At 41.6% G+C, this 22,290-nt stretch overlaps 1 protein-coding gene across 6 annotated transcripts in view; it reads left to right on the forward strand.

Moving 5' to 3' along the window:
- Positions 1 to 210: 210 nt before the first annotated feature.
- Positions 211 to 22,290, forward strand: part of TANGO6 (transport and golgi organization 6 homolog) — a 242,660-nt gene continuing 220,580 nt past the window's right edge. For 4 of the 6 annotated variants that reach the window (XR_010137850.1, XM_063717734.1, XM_054534042.2 and 1 more), the window contains exons 1-3: positions 226 to 404; positions 18,662 to 19,302; positions 21,753 to 21,869. Coding sequence is in view for 5 of the 6 variants with exons in the window: in XM_063717734.1 (XP_063573804.1) it covers positions 308 to 404; positions 18,662 to 19,302; positions 21,753 to 21,869 (855 nt within the window). In the remaining variant the exon portion in view is untranslated. Of the gene's footprint in view, positions 405 to 18,661; positions 19,303 to 21,752; positions 21,870 to 22,290 lie in introns of all 6 variants that reach the window. The other 2 variants (XM_024233267.3, XM_054534041.2) reach the window with 1 other exon arrangement.

Here is a 22,290-nt window from a genome sequence, read left to right on the forward strand (position 1 = left end):
ATATTGAAATATAGATTTAATGATAAATTACTTCTCTCTTCCTTCTTTACATAGCGGTTAATCATATTGAGCTTCTGAAACTGTGCGCGTGGGCAGATTAGCCATTTTTGGGTTCCCTCCTACCCCCCGGACTAAGCCGGGACGGAAAAAAAATGTGAAGGGGGCGTTCCCGACCGATTTGGCCCCGCCCCACCCTGCGGGCCCCGCCCCATAGTGTGCCCAGCCTTTCTGCCACACTTAACATGGCGGCGGCGGCGCCATGCCGAGGCGCCTGAGCGGGTCGAGAGCGTAGTGTTACACTCCAGTCATGGCGGCCCCAGGACAGGCCGTGGGCAGCGGGGCTCAGGAGACATGCGGTCTGGATCGGATTTTGGAGGCATTGAAGCTGCTGCTGAGCCCGGGAGGTGAGAGGACGCATCTCGGCGCCGGGCTGGACCCGGGACTCTCAGGGCCGCCCGGCTTCCGGGGCTGCCCTGCCTTCCGCAGCGTGCGCCCCTTGGGCCCGCCTCGGGACCCTCCGCCCGCTGCTGGGGGCTTTGAGCATTGTTTATGCCCGTCCTCATTACGTTTTTGAGGAAACTGAGGTTCAAGGAGGGCGCGGGATCCGTTGACTGCTGATATTAGCCAACATCTCTTGAGCATTTGCCTTGTGCTGGGCTCTGTCAGGCGGGGCCGTTATTTCATTCAGTGCTTACTGCAGCGCTCTTGGGAAGGGGATATGGACACAGCTCCAGAGAGGGTAGGGGGCCCGCGACGTAGAAATGTGAGGTCCTAGCCGCGTGAGGGCGCAGCGGCCAGCATGGACCCTTGAGATGTGTACGAAATGGCAGGAAGTCCAGAAATCGGAAGCAGTGATGTTTGAAATGGGTTTGGGGAGAGTATTTAGGGGTTTTCAGGCGCTTTTAATCTTTGTTGTGCATGGACAGTTTCTTCCCAATCTAAAATCTGAAGGGACGTTAGGAGTGGTTGAAGCTGCTACTCCTTTTGCGACTGAGGACACCCAAGGCTCACTGAAGAAATTAAGTAACCTCTCCAAGATCACGTGGTCAAATTAGGGGCAGAACACGGACCTATGCCCGAGATCTACTGAACCCCTTTCTCAGAATCAGACAAATTATTCAGTATAGGGGCTCTGATGTTATCTGGAGCTTTTGGAAAGGACGTAGAAGATAGAGCTCTACTTATCACTGGGGTGTATATTTGGGGGAAGGGATGGGAAGAGATCTGTAGAATTAGCAAGGGCACATGAAAGGCCAAAGGGGATCACCTCCCAGTCTCAGATTTTATACTCAAAATTGCAAAAACTTCTGCAAACATTACACCACACCAGCGGGAAGTGAACACGTTATTAATATTAGTAAATTAGTGCCTACTAAGTATCAGTCCCCATAGTAGGCTGTTTACATACACATCATTTAATCCTCATAACGATCCCCTGGGATCGGTACTACTTGTATTCAGTTTTTACGGATGAAGGAACCAAGGTTCAGGTACGTTGGAAATTGCCCAATGTCAGACCAGTAAGTGGCAGAATTTGAATTTAGGTTATTTCCACTAAACGTATGGTAAATATACTACATTGTCTCAATTAAGAGTCAGACTGCAAAATAGAATTTTAAGTTGCTAATCGAGAGGTCGCTTGTCTTGCAATGGCAACTCTTTTTTTTTTTTTTTTTTTTTTTGAGACGGAGTCTCACTCTGTTGCCCAGGCTGGAGTGCAGTGGCACAATCTCGATCTCGGCTCACTGCAACCTCTGCCTCCCAGGTTCAAGTGATTCTCCTGCCTCAGCCTCCCGAGTAGGTGGGATTACAGGTGTGCACCACCATGCCCAGCTAATTTTTGTCTTTTTAGTGGAGACGGAGTTTTACCATGTTGGCCAGGCTGGTCTCGAACTCCTGACCTCAAGTGATCTGCCTGTCTTGGCCTCCCAAAGTGCTGGGATTACAGGCCTGAGCCACTGCACCTGGCCTGCAACTCTCTATTGTATGACTGAGAACACGTTTAAATAAGCAAAAATCCTGGAAGTTATCGTCTATCATGAAACACGTATATTATGCTTCATTTATAGAAGACTCTCTAATCTCTATGAGTATGTGGTGGAGTACACATATATGTTCTCATTTAATTTACAGAAATTCAAGCATTCCTATTTGAAGAGGAATTAGTGTGTAAAATTATATTATTTTGTACATGTAGTCTGTTATATATTATATGAATCTGTCTACTATTTTATCATATTAGCTGCTTAGGGAATTTAAAAATATCTGTAGTGTCTGGGCGAGGTGGGCCATACCTGTAATCCCAGCACTTTGGGAGGCTGAGGCGGGATCCCAGGAGTTTGAGACTAGACTGGGCAACATAGTGATACTCTGTGTCTACAAAAAACTAAAAAAAAATGGCCAGGCATGGTACTATACACCTGTGGTCCCAGCTACTGGGGAGGCTGAGATGGGAGGATTGCTTGAGCCCGAGAGGTCCAAGTCTAGGCTGTGGTGAGCCATGATTACACTAGTGCGCTCCAGCCTGGGTGACAGAGTAAGACCCTATTTTTTTTGTTTTTTTGTCTTTTTTTTAGACAGAGTTTCACTCCATCACCCAGGCTGGAGTGCAGTGGCATGATCTTAACTCACTGGAACCCCCATCTCCCAGGTTCAAGCAATTCTCATGCCTCAGCCTCCCTTGTAGCTGGGACTACAGGCACCCACCACCATGCCTGGCTAATTTTTGTACTTTTATTATTTTTTGAGATGGAATTTCGCTCTTGTTGCCCAGGCTGGAATGCAGTGGCGCAATCTCGGCTCACTGCAACCTCCACCTCCCGGGTTCAAGCGATTCTCCTACCTCAGCCTCCTGAGTAGCTGGGATTACAGGCATGTGTCACCACGCCCGGCTAATTTTTTGTACTTTTAGTAGAGATGGCATTTCACCATGTTGGCCAGGCTGGTCTCAAACTCCTGACCTCAGGTGATCTGCCTACCTTGACCTCCCAGAGTACTAGGATTAGGATTACAGGCGTGAGCCACCATGCCCAACCAAGAAGTCAGCTGGATTTTCGTATCTGCTTCTCCAGTCTGTCATGATAGATTGTTTTGACTGAAGTACATGAAGAAAACCTAGACTTACATAGATATGTAATTGGAAAAGGGAGGAGAGTTCAATCACCTTTTCAGATAATTATATACATTCTTTTATATGATTCTTTCTTTTTTTTTTTTAGACGGAGTCTTGCTCTGTTGCCCAGGCTGGAGTGCAGTGGTGCGATCTCGGCTCACTGCAACCGCCGCCTCCCAGGTTCAAGCAATTCTCCTGCTTCAGCCTCCCGAGTAATTGGGACAACGGGCACGTGCCACTGTGCCTGGCTAATTTTTTTTTTTTTTAGTAGAGACAGGTTTTCACCATATTGGCCAGGCTGGTCTGGAACTCATGACTTCGTAATCCTCCCGCCTCAGCCTCCCAAAGTGCTGGGATTACAGGCGTGAGCCACCACGTCCGGCCTTCTTTTACACAATTCTAAAGCTCAACAAGATAATCTCTGCATGAATTGTGTGGGGAAAAAAGTGATGAGAAACTCAACAAGAGGTAATACCTTTTTTTTTTTTTGTGGCGGAGTTTCGCTCTTGTTGCCCAAGATGGAATGCAGTGGTGCGATCTCGGCTCATTGCCACCTCCGCCTCCCGGATCAAGCGATTCTCCTGCCTCAGCCTCCCGAGTAGCTGGGATTACAGACATGCACCACCACGCCCAGCTAATTTTGTATTTTTAGTAGAGATGGGGTTTCTCTACGTTGGTCAGGCTGGTCTCGAACTCCTGACTTCAAGTGATCTGCCCACCTCAGCCTCCCAAAGTGCTAGGATTACAGGCGTGAGCCACTGCGCCTGGCCAAAGAGGTAATATCTTTTTTTTTTTAATTAATTAATTTATTTATTTTAATTTTTTTATTGTTATTATTATACTTTAAGTTTTAGGGTACATGTGCACAATGTGCAGGTTAGTTACATATGTATACATGTGCCATGCTGGTGTGCTGCACCCATTAACTCGTCGTTTAGCATTAGGTATATCTCCTAATGCTATCCCTCCCCCCTCCCCCTACCCCACAACAGTCCCCAGAGTGTGATGTTCCCCTTCCTGTGTCCATGTGTTCTCATTGTTCAGTTCCCATCTATAAGTGAGAACATGCGGTGTTTGGTTTTTTGTCCTTGCGATAGTTTACTGAGAATGATGATTTCCAGTTTCATCCATGTCCCTACAAAGGACATGAACTCATCATTTTTTATGGCTGCATAGTATTCCATGGTGTATATGTGCCACATTTTCTTAATCCAGTCTATCATTGTTGGACATTTGGGTTGGTTCCAAGTCTTTGCTATTGTGAATAGTGCTGCAGTAAACATACGAGTGCATGTGTCTTTATAGCAGCATGATTTATAGTCCTTTGGGTATATACCCAGTAATGGGATGGCTGGGTCAAATGGTATTTCTAGTTCTAGATGCCTGAGGAATCGCCACACTGACTTCCACAATGGTTGAACTAGTTTACAGTCCCATCAACAGTGTAAAAGTGTTCCTATTTCTCCACATCCTCTCCAGCACCTGTTGTTTCCTGACTTTTTAATGATTGCCATTCTAACTGGTGTGAGATGGTATCTCATTGTGGTTTTGATTTGCATTTCTCTGATGGCCAGTGATGATATTTTTTCATGTGTCTTTTGGCTGCATGTCTTCTTTTGAGAAATGTCTGTTCATATCCCTCACCCACTTTTTGATGGGGTTGTTTGTTTTTTTCTTGTAAATTTGTTGGAGTTCATTGTAGATTCTGGATATTAGCCCTTTGTCAGATGAGTAGGTTGCGAAAATTTTCTCCCATTTTGTAGGTTGCCTGTTCACTCTGATGGTAGTTTCTTTTGCTGTGCAGAAGCTCTTTCTGCACAGTTTAATTAGATCCCATTTGTCCATTTTGGCTTTTGTTGCCATTGCTTTTGGTGTTTTAGACATGAAGTCCTTGCCCATGCCTATGTCCTGAATGGTAATGCCTAGGTTTTCTTCTAGGGTTTTTATGGTTTTAGGTCTAACGTTTAAGTCTTTAATCCATCTTGAATTAATTTTTGTATAAGGTGTAAGGAAGGGATCCAGTTTCAGCTTTCTACATATGGCTAGCCAGTTTTCCCAGCACCATTTATTAAATAGGGAATCCTTTCCCCATTGCTTGTTTTTCTCAGGTTTGTCAAAGATCAGATAGTTGTAGATATGCGGCATTATTTCTGAGGGCTCTGTTCTGTTCCATTGATCTATGTCTCTGTTTTGGTACCAGTACCATGCTGTTTTGGTTACTGTAGCCTTGTAGTATAGTTTGAAGTCAGGTAGCATGATGCCTCTAGCTTTGTTCTTTTGGCTTAGGATTGACTTGGCGATGCGGGCTCTTTTTTGGTTCCATATGAACTTTAAAGTAGTTTTTTCCAATTCTGTGAAGAAAGTCATTGGTAGCTTGATGGGGATGGCATTGAATCTATAAATTACCTTGGGCAGTATGGCCATTTTCACGATATTGATTCTTCCTACCCATGAGCATGGAATGTTCTTCCATTTGTTTGTATCCTCTTTTATTTCATTGAGCGGTGGTTTGTAGTTCTCCTTGAAGAGGTCCTTCACGTCCTTTGTAAGTTGGATTCCTAAGTATTTTATTCTCTTTGAAGCAATTGTGAATGAGAGTTCACTCATGATTTGGCTCTCTGTTTGTCTGTTATTGGTGTATAAGAATGCTTGTGATTTTTGTACATTGATTTTGTATCCTGAGACTTTGCTGAAGTTGCTTATCAGCTTAAGGAGATTTTGGGCTGAGACAATGGGGTTTTCTAGATATACAATCATGTCGTCTGCAAACAGGGACAATTTGACTTCCTCTTTTCCTAATTGAATACCCTTTATTTCCTTCTCCTGCCTAATTGCCCTGGCCAGAGAGGTAATATCTTAAAGATTTGTTGCAATACGAAATCAGAACTCATATCAATAAGCCTTTCATACTCAGTACATTCTTGAGAATATAAAAGGCACATCATGACCTAGTATTATTATGAAATGGTTTTGATCTTGCAGACCCCCTGAGAGGGTCTTGGGAACCCCCTGGCAAGCCAGGTCCCCATAGCATACTAAGAACTGCTACTTTATGGAAATGCCTCCAATTTATTTCCAAGTAGATGTTATTTTCATCACCAGTAGAGGGCAGAGAAGACTACTTCATTAAAGGGGCTCTGGAAAAGCTTCAGTAAGAGCTTTTGTTTTAAATCACTTTCTTTGTGTTCCATGTTTGGGTTCGAAGATCTTATGTCACAGGAAGTCATTTAGAGGTTGGTTAGTGATCTTAATGGTTAGTGGCAACAAGAGGGAAATAACACTCATTTCCATTTGAGGTATACATTAGCCAAAGGAACCAGATATTCATGCCAGTGGGTGAGAACACTTGCCCTGGAAAGTCCTAGAAGAATATTCCAGGCTGAGCCTGGTAGCTCACACCTGTAATCAATCCCAGCACTTTGGGAGGCCGTGGTGGGTGGATCTCCTGAGGTCAGGAGTTCGAGACCAGCCTGGCCAACATGGCGAAACCCCGTCTCTACTAAAAATACAAAAATTAGCTGGGCGTGGTGGCACGCACCGGTAGTACCAGCTACTCGGGAGGCTGAGGCCCGAGAATCACTTGAACCCAGGAGGCAGAGGTTGCAGTTAGCTAAGATCGCACCACTGCACTCCAGCCTGGGTGACAGAGCGAGACTCCATCTCAAAAAAAAAAAAAAAACTATTGCAAATTTCTTACTCTTCTGTTTTCATTATTTTTAAAAGATGTTATTGTTTCTCTCTCTCTCTCTCTTTCTCTCTCTCTCTCTCTCTTTTAAATAGAGACAGGGTCTCCCTATGTTGCCCAGCCTGGAGTACAGTGACTATTCACAGATGTGATCATAGTACACTGCAGCCTCAAACTTCTGGGCTCAGGTGATGCTTCTACCTCAGCCTCCCAGCTAGCTGGGACTACAGGGATGTCACTGTGACAGCTTTCCTTTTATTCTTTTTTAAAAATAGAAGTAATGTTTTTACTTCTATAAAAAATATAGCAAAGATTTTTTAAATATAGAGAAACCAAAAAGAAGAAAATTAAAATTACCTTAATCTCACTACCCAGAGAGTACCACTATTAGCAATTCAGAAAATATTATTTTTCCTTTTTACAAAAATGATCTCATATGCCACATACTGTTTTATAACCCTGACATAACTTCTAGTGCAGAGACAATACATATTTATTGTAAAAAAAAATTAAAACTATAATTAGGTAAAAAGAAAAATCCTACCTCTAACCCTATCACCCAGAGATCACCACTATTAAAACCTCAAGGTATTAAAACTTTGAGACCCTTTTCTGTGCATATAAACATGAATATATTTTAATATAGTTAGAATCATTCTGTTCCTTTGTTGACCAATTTTCAGAATAATAAATTAGTGTCTTAGCAGCTTCCAAAGGTAACCAATGAAGTCATCTTTTTTGTTGTATTATGAATCATAGATTTTATGTATTTGATGTTTCAATTATTGTATTCCTTGTTGTTAATCAAATTTCACATTTTTGGCCTGTGGGAACCATTTCCGATTGGCTCTTGGGCTTTTTGACATGACCATGATAGTCTTTGATCGACTCCTTGCTCTCAAGCAGAAGATATCCCAGGCTCATCTGAGGTATTTCCTGCCCCATTTTTGAAAACAACTCTCTCTAAGAAGTGGTATTTACAAACCACAATGTGGACACAGGATATTCATTGCTATTGAAATTATGGGCCGGGTGCGGTGGCTAACGCCTGTAGTCCCAGCACTTTGGGAGGCTGAGGTGGGTGGATCACTTGAGATCAGGAGTTCGAGACCAGCTCTACCAACATGGCAAAACCCTGTCTCTACTAAAAATACAAAAATTAGCCGAGCGCTATGGTGGGCGCCTGTAATCCTAGCCACTTGGAGGCTGAGGCGGGAGAACTACTTGAGCCCCTGAGGCGGAGGTGGCAGTGAGCCGAGACTGCGCAACTACACTCCAGCCTGGGCGACAAAGTGAGACCGTGTCTCAAAAAAAAAGAAATTATCATTGGCTGGATGTGGTGGCTTATACCTGTAATTGCAGCATTTTGGGAGGCTGAAGTGGGCAGATTGCTTGAGCCCAGGAATTCAAGACCAGCCTGGGCTGCATAGTAAAACACTGTCTCTACAAAAAATATAGAAGTTAAAAAAAACAAAATACACAAATTAGCTGGGCATGGTGGCACATGCCTGTGGTCTCCGCTGCTTTGGAGCCTAAGATAGGAGGATCAGCTGAGCCCAGGAGTTTGAGGGTGCAATGGACTATGATTATACCACTGCACTCCAGCCTGGGTGACAGAGTGAGACCCTGTCTCAAAAAAAAAAAAAAAAGAAAAGGAAAAAGAAATTGTCATTGCTTTCAGACTTTTTGAAGGATTAGAGCTAGGAAATATGTGGATTTTTAGCAAATGAAAATAAATCTTGAGTTCTTAACCAGTATTTCCAATTGAAATGAAATATAATGGATTTTTTTATTTTATAAATTTTTTCTAACATTTCATTATGAAAATTTGAAATTATGAAGCTGACAGAAAAGTTGAAGAACTTTTACAGTGAAGATACCATGACCTTCATTCTACAGTTACAATTTTACTGTAATTGCTTGATTACATATTTGTCTTTCTAGCGGTTCTTTTTTTTTTTTTTTGAGACAGAATCTTGCTCTGTTGCCCAGGCTGGAGTGCAGTGGCTCAATCTCGGCTCACCACAACCTCCGCCTCCCAGGTTCAAGCAATTCTCCTGCCTCAGCCTCCCAAGTAGCTGGAACTACAGGCATGTGCACCAAGCCTGGCTAATTTTTGTATTTTTGGTAGAGATGGGGTTTCACTATGTTGGCCAGTCCGGTCTCGAACTCCTAACCTTGTGGATCCGCCCACCTCAGCCTCCCAAAGTGCTGGGATTACAGATGTGAGCCACTGCGTCCAGCCTCTATCTGTTCTTTTATCCTATATTTTATATTTTTATATTTGTATTTCTTTTATCTGAGAATATTGGTTCCTAATGAAATTAATGTATTATATATGTGCATATATATACCCATACATATATAATCACACATTATATAAAATGTGTAATTACACAATACATACTCATCCATGCCTATAATCTTTTCAAAGAACGAATCCAACATTACCACTACAAACCCACTGTTTAAGGGGTTTTTGTTTGGTTTTTGTTCTCAGGATATACAAAATTCTTTATTTCAAGTTTCTTAAAATAATTTTCTGTGTGGTTATGCTGCTAACTTAATATAGAGTAGGAGTTAGTAAACTTTTTCTCTGAAGGACCAGATAGTAAATATTTTGAGCTTTGCGGCCCATATGGTCTCTGTTGTAACTACTCAACTCTGTCACTGTATCTCAAAAGCAGCCATAGACTATATGTAAATGGGCATAACTGTGTTCCAGTAAAACCTTATTCATGAAAACAGTTGGTGGGCCAGATTTGGACTGCAGATCATAGTTTGGTGACCTTTGACATACAGCGCAGAATTTGGTTCATTGGTGCATTTGTTTGTTTTTCATTTTTAGGAATTGTTTTGCATTTTCTTTTTGATTTAATTTTTTTAACTATGGAAAACATCTGTTGTGCTCTAAAACTAATAAAATTAGATACAGTTATCCATGTTTCCTCCTCTGCTCTCTCCCTCTCTCTGTAGATGACTTATTTTAATTAGTTTAAATTTATTCTTAAATTGCTTCTTTTTTGAAAAGACATGCAAATAATCTATGATTTCATATTCGTTCCCACTTTTACACAAAAGGTAGCATACTATATATTTTTTTTCTGCGTTTTTTAATTTTTATTTTATTTTTATTTTTGAGACGGAGTCTCGCTCTGTCGCCCAGGCTGGAGTGCAGTGGCGCAATCTTGGCTCACTGCAACCTCCGTCTCCCAGGTTCAAGCGATTCTCCTGCCTCAGCCTCCCGAGTAGCTGGGATTACAGGCACGCCACCACACCTGGCTAATATTTTGTATTTTTAGTAGAGACGGGGTTTCACAATGTTGGTCAGGCTGGCCTCGAACTCCTGACCTTGTGATCTGCCCACCTCGGCCTCCCAAAGTGCTGGGATTAGAGGCATAAGCCACCACGCCCAGCCTGCATCTTACTTTTTAAACTTAGTGTCTTAGTGATCGTTACACAGTGGTACATATAAATCTTCTGTTTTCTCTTTTGTAGCTGCATAGTTTATTCAACCAGTTCTCTACTAGTGGACATTTGGGTTGTTTTCAAGTCTTTTGCTAATTTAAGAAGTACTGCAATGAATAGTCTTGTAAATATGTAATTTTGCATTGTTTGCCTGTGTATCTATAGGATAGATTCCTGAAAGTGGGATTGCTGGGCCAAAGGGAAATGCCTATGTAATTTTGCTAGATATTGCCAAATTTCTGTCCTTGGGGATGTACCATTTTAGTTCCTACCAACAATGTATGAGAGTGTGTGTTTCCTCACAGACTTGCTACAGAATGTGTTATAAAACTTTTGGATTTTAGCCAGTTCGATAGATGGAAAGTAGTATTTCAGTATAACTTTAATTTACTTTTCTCTTATTATGAGCAAGATTGATCATATGTTCATGTTTAAGGGCCATTTGCATTTCTTTTCCTATAAACTGTCTGTATCTTTTGCTCATGTAGTGTATTATACTCTTTGTTCACATTAGAATATATTATGAACATGTCATTAAATAATGTTCAGTATCATTTAATGGCTACAAAATATTCCATTGTTTATTCATTCAATAACGATTTATTAAACAGCTTTTACTTGTCAGGCTTTGTTCCAGGCAAAGAGAATACAGCAGTGAACAAAACAAATCAATACCCCTGTTTTCTAGGTGCTTTGATTCTAGTTGGTAGAAAGACAATAAACAATAAACAAAATAAGTACTTCACATACATATAGTATGTTAGATAGAATTAGACCATAATTTACTCAACAAACACCTGTTATGGGACATGCATTTCTAATTTTACACTATTATAAATCATGCAGTATTGGACATAGTTATTATCAATTACATTTTGATTCCTTCTAATTTGTTTCTTAGAAGGTATATTAGCGTTAGTTTTGAGATCTGCTGCTTGTATTTATATTTTCAAAAAAAAAATTTAGTTTATTTGACCTGGCTGATGTCCATATATATTTTCAAATTTTTATTATGGTTTTCTAAACAAATAGAAAAGTTGATGGCCAGGTGCAGTACGTCATGCCTGTAATCCCAACACTTTGGGGAGGCTGAGGCGGGAGGATTGCTTGAGCCCAGGAGGTCAAGACCAGCCTGGGCAACATAGTGAGACCCCCACACCTCTACAAAAGATGAAAGAATTAGTCAGGTGGGGTGGTATGCAACTGTGGTCCCAGCTACTCGAGAGGCTGAGATGGGAGGACTGCTTGAGCCCAAGAATCAAAGGTACAGTGAATTGTGATTGCATCACTGCACCCCAGCCTGGGTGACAGAGCGAGACCCCCGTCTCAAAAAGAAAAAGAAAAAAAGAAAAGTCGAAAGAATTATATGGTGAACACCCTTATACACATCATTTAGATTCCACAATTCACATTTTATTATATTTGCTTGATCACATTTCTGTCCATTTATCCATACATCAGTTCATGTTTTCTCTTTTTTTTGATGCATTCAAAGTAAGTTGCAGATATCAGTACATTTTAGCCATAAACACTTCAGCATTATAACATTAACTAGAGTTTAATATTTATTTGGATTTTTTGTAGTTCATTTGTTTTAGGTAAAATTTATATACAATGAAATGCACAAATAATACATATATCATTCAGTGAGTTATAAAAATGCATGTACTTGGCTGAGGCATGAGAATCACTTGAACCCAGGAGGCAGGGTTTGCAGTGATCTGAGATCGCAGCACTGCACTCCAGCCTGGGTGACAGAGCAAGACTCTGTCTAAAAAAAAAAAAAAAAAAGCATATACTTTTGTCATTGAAAGGGGTCAAGATACACATTGTTACTTCCAGGTGAGAAAAGGAAAAAAAAAAAAGAAACCTAAAGAAAAAACAGATATGCATCATTGCTATTATCCCAGAAAGTTCCCTTCTGCCCTTTCACAATCATTTCCCACTCCTGCTCCCCTAGAGATAACCAGTTCTGGGTTTTTTAATCCGTAGATTAGTTTTGCCTATTCTAGAATTTAATATAAACAAGAAACATCTTGTTGGCTATATGGGCTGTTTCCAGTTTTGGGCTGTTATGAATAGTGCTGCTATGAACGTTCTTGTACAAGTCTTTGTTATGAAAATGTATATTGTGTATTAATTTTTCTTGGACAAGTATGTTAGAGTGGAATTGCTGGATTATAGGGTAGGTATATGTTTGGTTTTCTAAGAAACTGCCAGACCAACTGAGCTTTGATCATGTCATACTTCTGCCAACAATGTATGAGAGTTCCAGTTGCTTCACGTCATTTGGTAGTGTCAATCTTTGTAAATTTTAGCTATTCTGGTGTATGTAGTGGTATCTCATTGTGGTTTTAATTTGCATTTCCCTGATAACTAATGATATTGAGCATCTTTTCATATGCAGTTGGTCATTTGAATAACTTCTTTTTTGAAGTGTCTGTTTGAATAATTGTCCCTTTTTTTAATAGTTTGTTTTATTGAGCTGTAAAGTGTTCTTCATATATTCAGAATCAGTGCGTTTGTCATATATATGTACTGCAAACATTTTCTCCCTATCTGTGGCTTGCCTTTTCATTTTTAGAACCGTATATTTTGAAAATAAGTTTTAAATTTTGATGAAGTCCAGTTTTTTTCCATTTGGCTCATGCTTTTTATGTTTTAAGAATTCTGTCTGGGCGCAGTGGCTCACACCTATAATCCCAGCACTTTAAGAGGCAGAGGCGGGAGGATTGCTTAAGCATAGGAGTTCAAGACCAGCCTGGGCAACATAGTGAGACCTCATCTCTATAAATAATTAGTCAAGCATGGTGGCACACAATTGTAATCCTAGCTACTAGGGAGCTGAGACAGGAGGATCACTTGAACCTGGGAGATTAAGGCTGCAGTGAGCTGGAATCAGGCCACTGCACTCCAGCCTGGGTGACTGAGCAAGACCCTGTTGCAAAAAAAGAAACAAACCAAAATAAAACGAAAAACAAGAAATTGTTGTCTACTCTAGGATCATAAAAGACTTTCTTCTGTGTTTTCTTCCAGAAGTTTTATAGTTTAGATTTTGTATTTATGATCTATTTTGGGTTAATTTTGGTGTATGGTGTGAATTAAAGGTCAAAGTTTTTTTTTTTTTTTTCCCCATATGGATATCCAGTTGTTCCAACCTCATTTGGTAAAGGAATTTTCTTTCCCTGTTGTATTGATTTCATATCTTTGTTGAAGATCAAATAGCCATATAAGTGTGGGACTGTTTCTGGGTTCTCAATTCTGTTTTATCAATCTACCTAACAGTCCTTATGCCAGTACCACATTGTCTTTAATTTCTGTAGTTCTATAGTAAGTTGGGTAGTATAAGTTCTCTAACATTATTCTTGACTATTCTGGGTCTTATAGGTTTATATATAAATTTTTTAATCAGTTTGTCAATTTCTGCAAAAAGGTCTGATGAGATTCTTATTGTAATTGCGTTGACTTTATAGATCAATTTGTGGACAATTGCCATCTTTTTTCTTTTTTTTTTCCGAGACAGAGTCTTGCTCTGTCACCAAGGCTGGAGTCCAATGGCGTGATCTCAGCTTACCGCAACTACCCAGCTACCCGGGAGGCTGAGGCAGGAGAATCACTTGAACCTGGGAAGTGGAGGTTGCAGTGAGCTGAGATCTGCCATTGCACTCCAGCCTGGGCAACAAGAGTGAAGCTCCGTCTCAAAAAAAAAATAAAACATAAAAAATTTCTCAGCAAGTTTTCAGTGTAGAGAGTTTGTATATTTTGTGCTAAATTTATCCTAAATTAAAGTTTTAGGCTGGGCGTGGTGGCTCACACCTGTAATGCTGGCACTTTGGGAGGCCAAGGCAGGTGGATCACCTGAGCTCAGGAGTTTAAGACCAGCCTGGGCAACATGGTGAAACCCCATCTCTACTAAAATACAAGAGATCACCCGGGTGTGGTGGCATGCGCCTGTAGTCCCAGCTACTGGGGAGGCTGAGGCACAAGAATTGCTTGAACCTGGGAGGCAAAGATTGCAGTGAGCCAAGATTGCGCCACTGCACTCCAGCCTGGGAGACAAAACAAAACTGTCTCAAAAAAAAAAGTTTTAAATTTCAGCCGGGCGTGGTGGTGCATGCCTGTAATCCCAGCACTTTGGGAGGCCGAGGCAGGTGGATCACCTGAGGTCAGGAGTTTGAGACCAGCCTGGCCGACATGGTGGAACCCGATCTCTACTAAAAATACAAAAAAATTAGCCAAACGTGATTGCGGGTGCCTGTAATCCCAGCTATTCAGGAGGCTGAGGCAGGAGAATCTCTTGAACCTGGGAGGTGGAGGTTGCAGTGAGTCGAGATTGTGCTGCCGCACTCCAGCCTTGACAGAGCAAGACTCAGTCTCAAAAAAAAAAAAAAAAAAAAATTAAATTTCATTTTCTCATTTTTGCTGCAAATATAAAATAAAATGTCTTTTTTTGTTTTTTAATTTTTGTTTTATTGCTTGTATTCTGTGAACTTGCTAAATTCATTTATTAGTTCTAGTAGTTGTTTTATAGAGTCCTTAGAGCTTTTTACATAAACAGTGATTCCATCTGTGAATATAAACAATTTTGCTTCTTCCTTTCTGCTCTTGTATGTCTTTTATTGCTGCTTTTGACCTATTTCAATGACAAAGATTTTCAATAATATGTTGAATAGAAGTGAGAGTAGACATCCTGTGTTTATTTTACTTCACCACTAAGTATGATGTTAACTGTAGGTTTGTCCATGGATACTCTTTATCAGATCGTAGAAGTTCCCTTTTATTCTTAATTTGTGTCATGAACAGGTGTTGAATTTTGTCAAATGCTTTTTCTGCATTTGTTGAAATGATCACATGGGTTTTCTCCTTATACTGTTAATAAGATGAATCATACTGATTGAGTGTCAAGTGTTAAGCCAACTATGTATTCCTGGCATAAACAACACTTGGTAATGAAGTATTATTCTTTTCTATATCACTGCGTTTGATTTGCTAATATTTAAGCGTTTTTAAAAGTTATTAATAGATTCCATTTTTTAGAACAGCTTTTGGTTTATAGAAAATTTGAGCAGAAAGTACAGAGTTCCCATATACTCCCTTCCCTACCCCAAACCTAGTTTCCCCATTAACATCTTGCATTAGTGTAGTATATTTGTTACAACTGATAAACCAATGTTGATACATTGTTATTAACTGAAGTTATAGTTTATATTAGGGTTCACTGTTTGTGTTATATAATTTTATGAGTTTTGACAAATGCATAATGTCATATATCCATCATTATAGTCTCATACAGTATAGTTTCACCTCCCTAAAAAACCATGCTCCCTTGGCCAGGCGCGGTGGCTCACACCTGTAATCCCAGCACTTTGGGAGGCCAAGGCGGGCGGATCACGAGGTCAGGAGATGGAGACCGTCCTGGCTAACACAGTGAAACCCCGTCTCTACTAAAAATACAAAAAATTAGCCGGGTGCGGTGGCGGGCCCCTGTAGTCCCAGCTACTCGGGAGGCTGAGGCCGGAGAATGGCCTGAACCCAGGAGGCGGAGCTTGCAGTGAGCCAAGATCGTGCCGCTGCACTCCAGCCTGGGCGACAGAGCGAGACTCTGTCTCAAAAACAAAACAAAACAAAACAAAAACACACAAAAAAAATGCTCCACATATTCTTTCCTGCCCCATCCCTGATCTCTTGGCTACTCCTGATCTTTTTACTGTCTCTATAGTTTTGCCTCTTCAGAATGTCATGTAGTTGGAATTATACAGAATACAGCTCTTCAGACTGGCTTCTTTCACTTAGAAGTAGCATTTAAGGATCCTCCATGTCTTTTGTGGCTTGATAGCTTATTTCTTTTTATCACTGATTAATATTCCAGTGTCTGAGTGTAGCACAGTTTATCCATTCTTTTTTTTTTCTTTCTAAAAAAAAATCCTTTTACCTTTTGAAGATCATCTTGGTTGCTCCCAGTTTTTTGGTAATTATAAATACAGCTACTATAAACATACATGTGCAGTTTTTTGTGTGGACATAAGTTTTCAACTCATTTGGATAAATACCCAGGAGCACAATTGCTGGATCATATGTTTAACTTTGTAAGAAACTGCCAAACTGTCTTCCAAAGTGGCTGTACTATTTTGCATTCCCACCAGCAATGAATGAGAGTTCCTGTTGCTCCACATCCTTGTCAGCATTTAATGTTGTCAGTGTCCTGGATTTTGGCCATTCTGATAGGTATATAATGGTATCTGGCTGTTGTTTTAATTTGCATTTCCCTAATGACTTATGATATTGGGCATCTTTTCATATGCTTGTTTGCCATGTGTACTATTTTATAAGTTTAGGTTTTTAAGTAAGGATTATTAAGTTTAGATTAATGAGGGATATTGATCAGTAATTTTCTTTTTTGTGATTTTTATCAGGGTCAGGTTTTGGGATCAGTGATCTAATGACCTCTCAAAATAAGTTGAAAAATATTCCTTCTCCTTTATTTTCTGAAAGAGTTTGGGTAACCTTGATGTTATTTCTTCCTTAAATGATTCATCAGTGAAACCATCTAGGCCTGAAATTTTATCTCTTGGAAGATTTTTTTTTTTTTGAAACAGAGTCTCACTCTGTCACCCAGGCTGGAGTGCAGTGGCACGATCTTTGCTCACTGCAACCTCTGCCTCCTGGGTTCAAGCAATTCTCCTGCCTCAGCCTCCTGAGTAGCTGGGATTACAGGCGCCTGCCACCATGCCCGATTAATTTTTGTATTTTTGGTAGAGAAGGGGTTTCACCATGTTGGCCAGGCTGGTCTCCAACTCCTGACCTCAAGTGATCCTCCCACCTCAGCCTCCCAAAGTGCTGGGATTACAGGCATGAGCCACTGCGCCCAGCGGAAGATTTTTCGGTAACAAATTTAACTATCTAATACATATAGGGTTATTTAGGGTTTTTATTTTGTCTTGTGACAGTTTTGATAAGTTGTACTTTTCAAGGAATATTTTCATCTCATGTATATTGTTTGGTTTTTGGCATAATGTTCATTAATTTCTCAGTTATGCTTTAAACCTTCTTTCTTTTCTTTCACTGCAGCCTCTGTGTCCCAGGCTTAAGCAGTCCCTCTACCTCAGCCCCCTGAGTAGCTGGGACCACAGGTGTGCACCACCACACCTGGCTAATTTTTTTTTTTTAGTGTTTTTAGAGACAGGGTCTCCCTACATTGCCCAGGCCGATCTCAAACTCCTGGGCTCAAGCGATCCTCCTGCCTTGCCTTGGCCTCCCAAAGTACTGAGACTACAGATGTGAGCCACTGTGCCTGGTCCTTTTTACTTTTCTGATATAAGCTTTACAGCTATAAATGTCTCTATAAGCATTGCTTTAGTTATATCCAACAAATATTGATGTTTTTTGTTAGCATTCAGTTGGAAATCTTGTAATTTCTTTTTTGACCATAGATTATTTAGAAGTACATTGTTTAATTTCCAAACATTTAAGGCTTTTTGGATGTTTTGTTGTTAATACTTTCTGTCTTAATGCCATTGTAGTCAGAGAACATACTTGATAGGAAATAGATATCTGTTGAAAATACATATTCTGGGGGGAAACGATGTGGTTAAATTAATGTTTGAGCCCTGTGTCCATATTTTGTGATGTTCCTCACTAGAATGTAAGTTCCATGAGGAAGAGCCTTTGTTCTGTTTTTTTGTTGTTATTGTTTTTTGTTTTTGAGACTGGGTCTTGCTCTGTCACCCAGGCTGGAGTGTGGTGGTGCAGTCTCAGCTCACTGCAGCCTCGACTTCCTGGGCTCCAGCAATCCTCCCACCTCAGCCTCCTGAGTAGCTGGGACTACAGCCACGCACCACCATAGCCAGCTGATTCTTTTAGTTGTTTTAGAAATGGGGTCTCACTGTGTCGCCCAGGCTGGTCTTGAACTCCTGGGCTCATGCAACCATCCCACCTTGGCCTCCCAAAGTGCTGGGATTACAGGCATGAGCCGCTGCACCTGGCCAGAGCTTTGTTCTGTACAGTGCTTTATCCCCAGCACCAAGAACAGCTGGACTGAGTGCATGTTCTATGGTAACTGTTCAGCTTTTAAATTTCTGTTCTGCCTACAATTTAAGCCCAGTAAGATGATTAAGACCTGGTTTCTGCCCTAAAAACATGTGGGGAATAGAAACAAACTAGGTGAACTATAATGTGAGGACACTACTCCAATTACATGCAAAGTGCTGTGGGAAGGCAGAAAATGTGGTCTTAAATTCTTCATAGGCTGGGTTGGTATCCCTGGGGGAGGCTTTCCAGAGCCAGTGACAGCGGCGCCCAGCCTGCGAGGATGAACTGGAGTAGGCAGGGCATTCCACAGGGAGAAGTGCAGTTTGTTTTCTATGTGTATAATCTCTCCTTTTTTTCTTCTTCAAAAGGCTCAGGCTCAAGTTCACTACAGGTCACAAAACACGATGTCTTGTTGGCTACTTTAAAATCTAACCTGTCTGCTTTGGAGGACAAGTTTCTGAAGGATCCTCAGTGGAAGAATCTGAAACTCCTAAGAGATGAAATTGCTGATAAGGCAGAATGGCCACAAAACTCTGTGGATGTCACTTGGAGTTTTACCTCTGAAACCTTGTTGTTGCTTTTGTGCTTGAAGGAAACCATGATCCGCCTTGCAGCTAATTTCAATCCAGGTAAACCCAACCCTAGGACCCCGGAAGTTGCTCCTGCTCTGAGCCCCGATGCACTTAGTATCTCACAACAGAAGACTGTCCAGTTCGTTTTGCAGTTTGTAGTTACCTTGGGTATCTGCCCCTATCTCATGCCTGGCGTTGGAGTCCCTTTGAGATATAGAACTGAGTTTGGTGCCGTCGTTCAGGACGTGGTGTGTCTTGATGCTGCGCCTGATGCAACTCGAAGACTGTACACCAGCTGCAAGGCCCTTCTGAATGTTGCTCAGCACACATCTCTGGGGAGCTTGATCTTCTGCCACCATTTTGGGGATATCGCAGCAGGTCTGTGCCAACTGGGATTCTGCCCAACCAAAAGAAAACTGCTAACACCTGCAGAAGAGGTAAATATAAATTGAGAAAGAGAGAGGGAGAGATTGTGTGTGTATGAATGTGTGTATATATTTGTGGATAGTTGTTATAAAAGGCAACTCTTAGTTCTTCAGAACTGGATATGCCAAATGGATAAATTTGCCAAATGGATATGCCAAATGGATAAAAAGCATATCCAATGGATAAATTAATCTTTTGGGGGTGGGCGGAGGTTTCATTTATTGGGTGCTCGTCCTTTGCACACCTGTAGGGTCCATTTCACCTGTCCCTTGTCATTTTGGGAAACAGCTATTACAGGCTGTTTTTCTTTGAGCCTCTGTTTCTTCTTCTATAAAATGTGTATCATAATACCTGCCTCAGAAGGTGGTTGTGAGGATTAAGGATAATGTGTGTCAAGTATCTGGCCCAATCTCTAGTAGTGATAATTCCTACTGATATTAGTATCATGGCTCCCTCATTAAATGCTTGGGAGGGTTAAATGAAATAACACATATAGAGCACCTGGTACACTGCAGAACTCTGTCAATGTTCATTGTTATTATTAGGTGTTAGGGGTATATGCCCGTTTTTGCTGTCACTCAGTCGAGTAAGCAGTTGAGCATCCAGACTACAGAAGTTGCTGTGGAGATCATACACACATAAGACATGGTCCTTTTCTTCAGATAACTCACACGCTGACTGGGGAGATAAGACTTACAGGGATGACGCAGCAGGAAGCACTACCCACTCCATGAGAGGACCACTGGCATCAGCATAGGAACTGGCCAGCAGAAGCCGTTAAGATGTAAATGTCTCAAGGATCAGTGCGGCCCCCAGGCGCAGTGATTCCCCAGCCTCCACAGCCAGGTTTCACAATGTTCTTGTTTCTCTGTCACCTGCCTGTGTCATCCTTGTCCTTGTTCCTTTTCTCTTCTCTCTCCTGCCTATATTCATAAACATTTGCCTAAAAGCCACTGTCATCCAAGTGTTGGCATGAAATTCTGAGCTCTCTGGGGCGTTTATGTGATGGGAGCAGAGTGTGTCCTCCTTCCAGCAGGGTTATGCATATTGACACTTTTAGCAGCACCTCCTGCCTGCACTTCCCTGAGGTAGTGTGACCCAGGTTGACAGGTCTTATTACTGTTACTGAGGCTAAACTGTGCTCAGGGATCTCAGGCAGGAGAGAGAAATGAAAAGGGAAACACAGAGACAGAACCAAGTGGGAAGGCAAGAGAAGGAGTTGACAGAGGGGAAACATGCTGGGTGTACATTATGAAGCTGGACAAAGTCCCACCAATAGCTGTGTTCTAAGTAGCACCCATACCTCAGTATGTGAAACGGTAATGGGCAGGACCCTGACTGTTTGACCCTGAGCAGTAATCACCAAGGAGAATTGTACTGTTATGGCTCAAGGGTACCCCAAAATTCTACCCCTCTTTGCAGCCCAAGTTCCAAATGAATTAAAAGAGAGTTAAGAAGAGTAAGAGAGAGAAACAATGTTACCTCTATTGCTCATAAAGGCAAAGTTGGAAGATATAGCTTATAGATGGAGACATCTATTTTTTATTTTTTATTTATTTTTATTATTATTATTTTTTGAGACAGAGCCTTGCTCTGTCACCCAGGCTGGAGTTCAGTGGCACAATCTTGGCTCACTGCAACCTCCACCTCCCGGGTTCAAGAGATTCTCCTGCCTCAGCCTCCCGAGTAGCTGGGATTACAGGCATGCGCCACCACATCCAGCTTGCTTACTTATGTATTTATTTACTTATTTTTGAGATGGAGGCTTGCTCTGTTGCCTAGGCTGGAGTGCAGTGGTGCAATCTTGACTCACTGTAACCTCCGCCTCCTGGGTTCAGCTTCCTGAATAGCTGGGATTACAGGTGCACACCACCACGCCTGGCTAATTTTTGTATTTTTAGTAGAGACAGGGTTTTGCCATGTTGGCCGGGCTGGTCTCGAACTCCTGACCTCAGGTGATCCACCAGCCTCCCAAAGTGCTGGGATTACAGGCGTGAGCCACCATGCCTGGCAGGAGACAAAACAGTGCTCTTCAGAATTAGACACTGCCACTACTCACCCATTTTAAGGCGCACTGGAAAACTGCAGCACCTTCTGCAGGGGATATGCCTCTGAAAAATACCCAGCAAGAAAGAGCAGAAGAAAATGTGCAGTCACTCTCAAAAGACAGAAGAGGAACGAGCTGAGAGATGTTTGCCAAAACCAGCCAGTGAGTGAGTTTACTCCACCCTCAGCAGTAAGATCAGTCTCATAACCTGCCCAGAAGTGGAGTGAGCAAGATGGAGAGAGGACCAGGAATGTTTTAGTAGTACAGCTTCTCCCATGTGGAAGGAAATCAAGAGAGGATAGAAGCCTTCCTTCTGCTCCTCTCACAAGTATCTCTGTACAGTGTTGTAAAACATTACCTTCTGTTGTCTGCCTGATTTGAATTCCACTAAAGCCAAGTGCATATTTCTTTTAGGTTCTAACTGAAGAGGAGAGAACCCTATCCAGGGGGGCCTTGAGAGACATGTTGGATCAAGTCTATCAGCCCTTAGCAGTCCGGGAACTGCTTATCCTCCAGGGAGGACCACCCCAGGTACTCAGGCCTGGGGACTCTTGGGGGTGACTCATTAATGATAATGTGTGGTTTGCTGTCTTCTTCTGGAAAATTAAATAACTTTAGTTCCCTATTTAATGATCTAGTTGAGCCTTTTTTCATCTTTTAGATCATAAAATGATATTTATAAAACTAGGTAACGCTGACCCTTAGGATAATTTAAAAGACCTTTTCTCTAATGAAATGATGGACACTTTTCCCAAGAATATTATGATCATTTTTTTAAGACTTATGGCAATTTTGGCTGGGCAAGGTGGCTTACGCCTGTAATCCCAGCACTTTCGGAGGCCGAGGTGGGTGGATCACCTGAGGTCGGGAGTTCGAGACCAGCCTTAACATGGAGAAACCCCGTCTCTACTAAAAATACAAAAAAAAATTAGCTGGGTGTGGTGGTGCATGC

The sequence above is a fragment of the Pongo abelii genome, chromosome 18 (assembly GCF_028885655.2).
Source record: "Pongo abelii isolate AG06213 chromosome 18, NHGRI_mPonAbe1-v2.0_pri, whole genome shotgun sequence".
NCBI lineage: Eukaryota > Metazoa > Chordata > Mammalia > Primates > Hominidae > Pongo > Pongo abelii.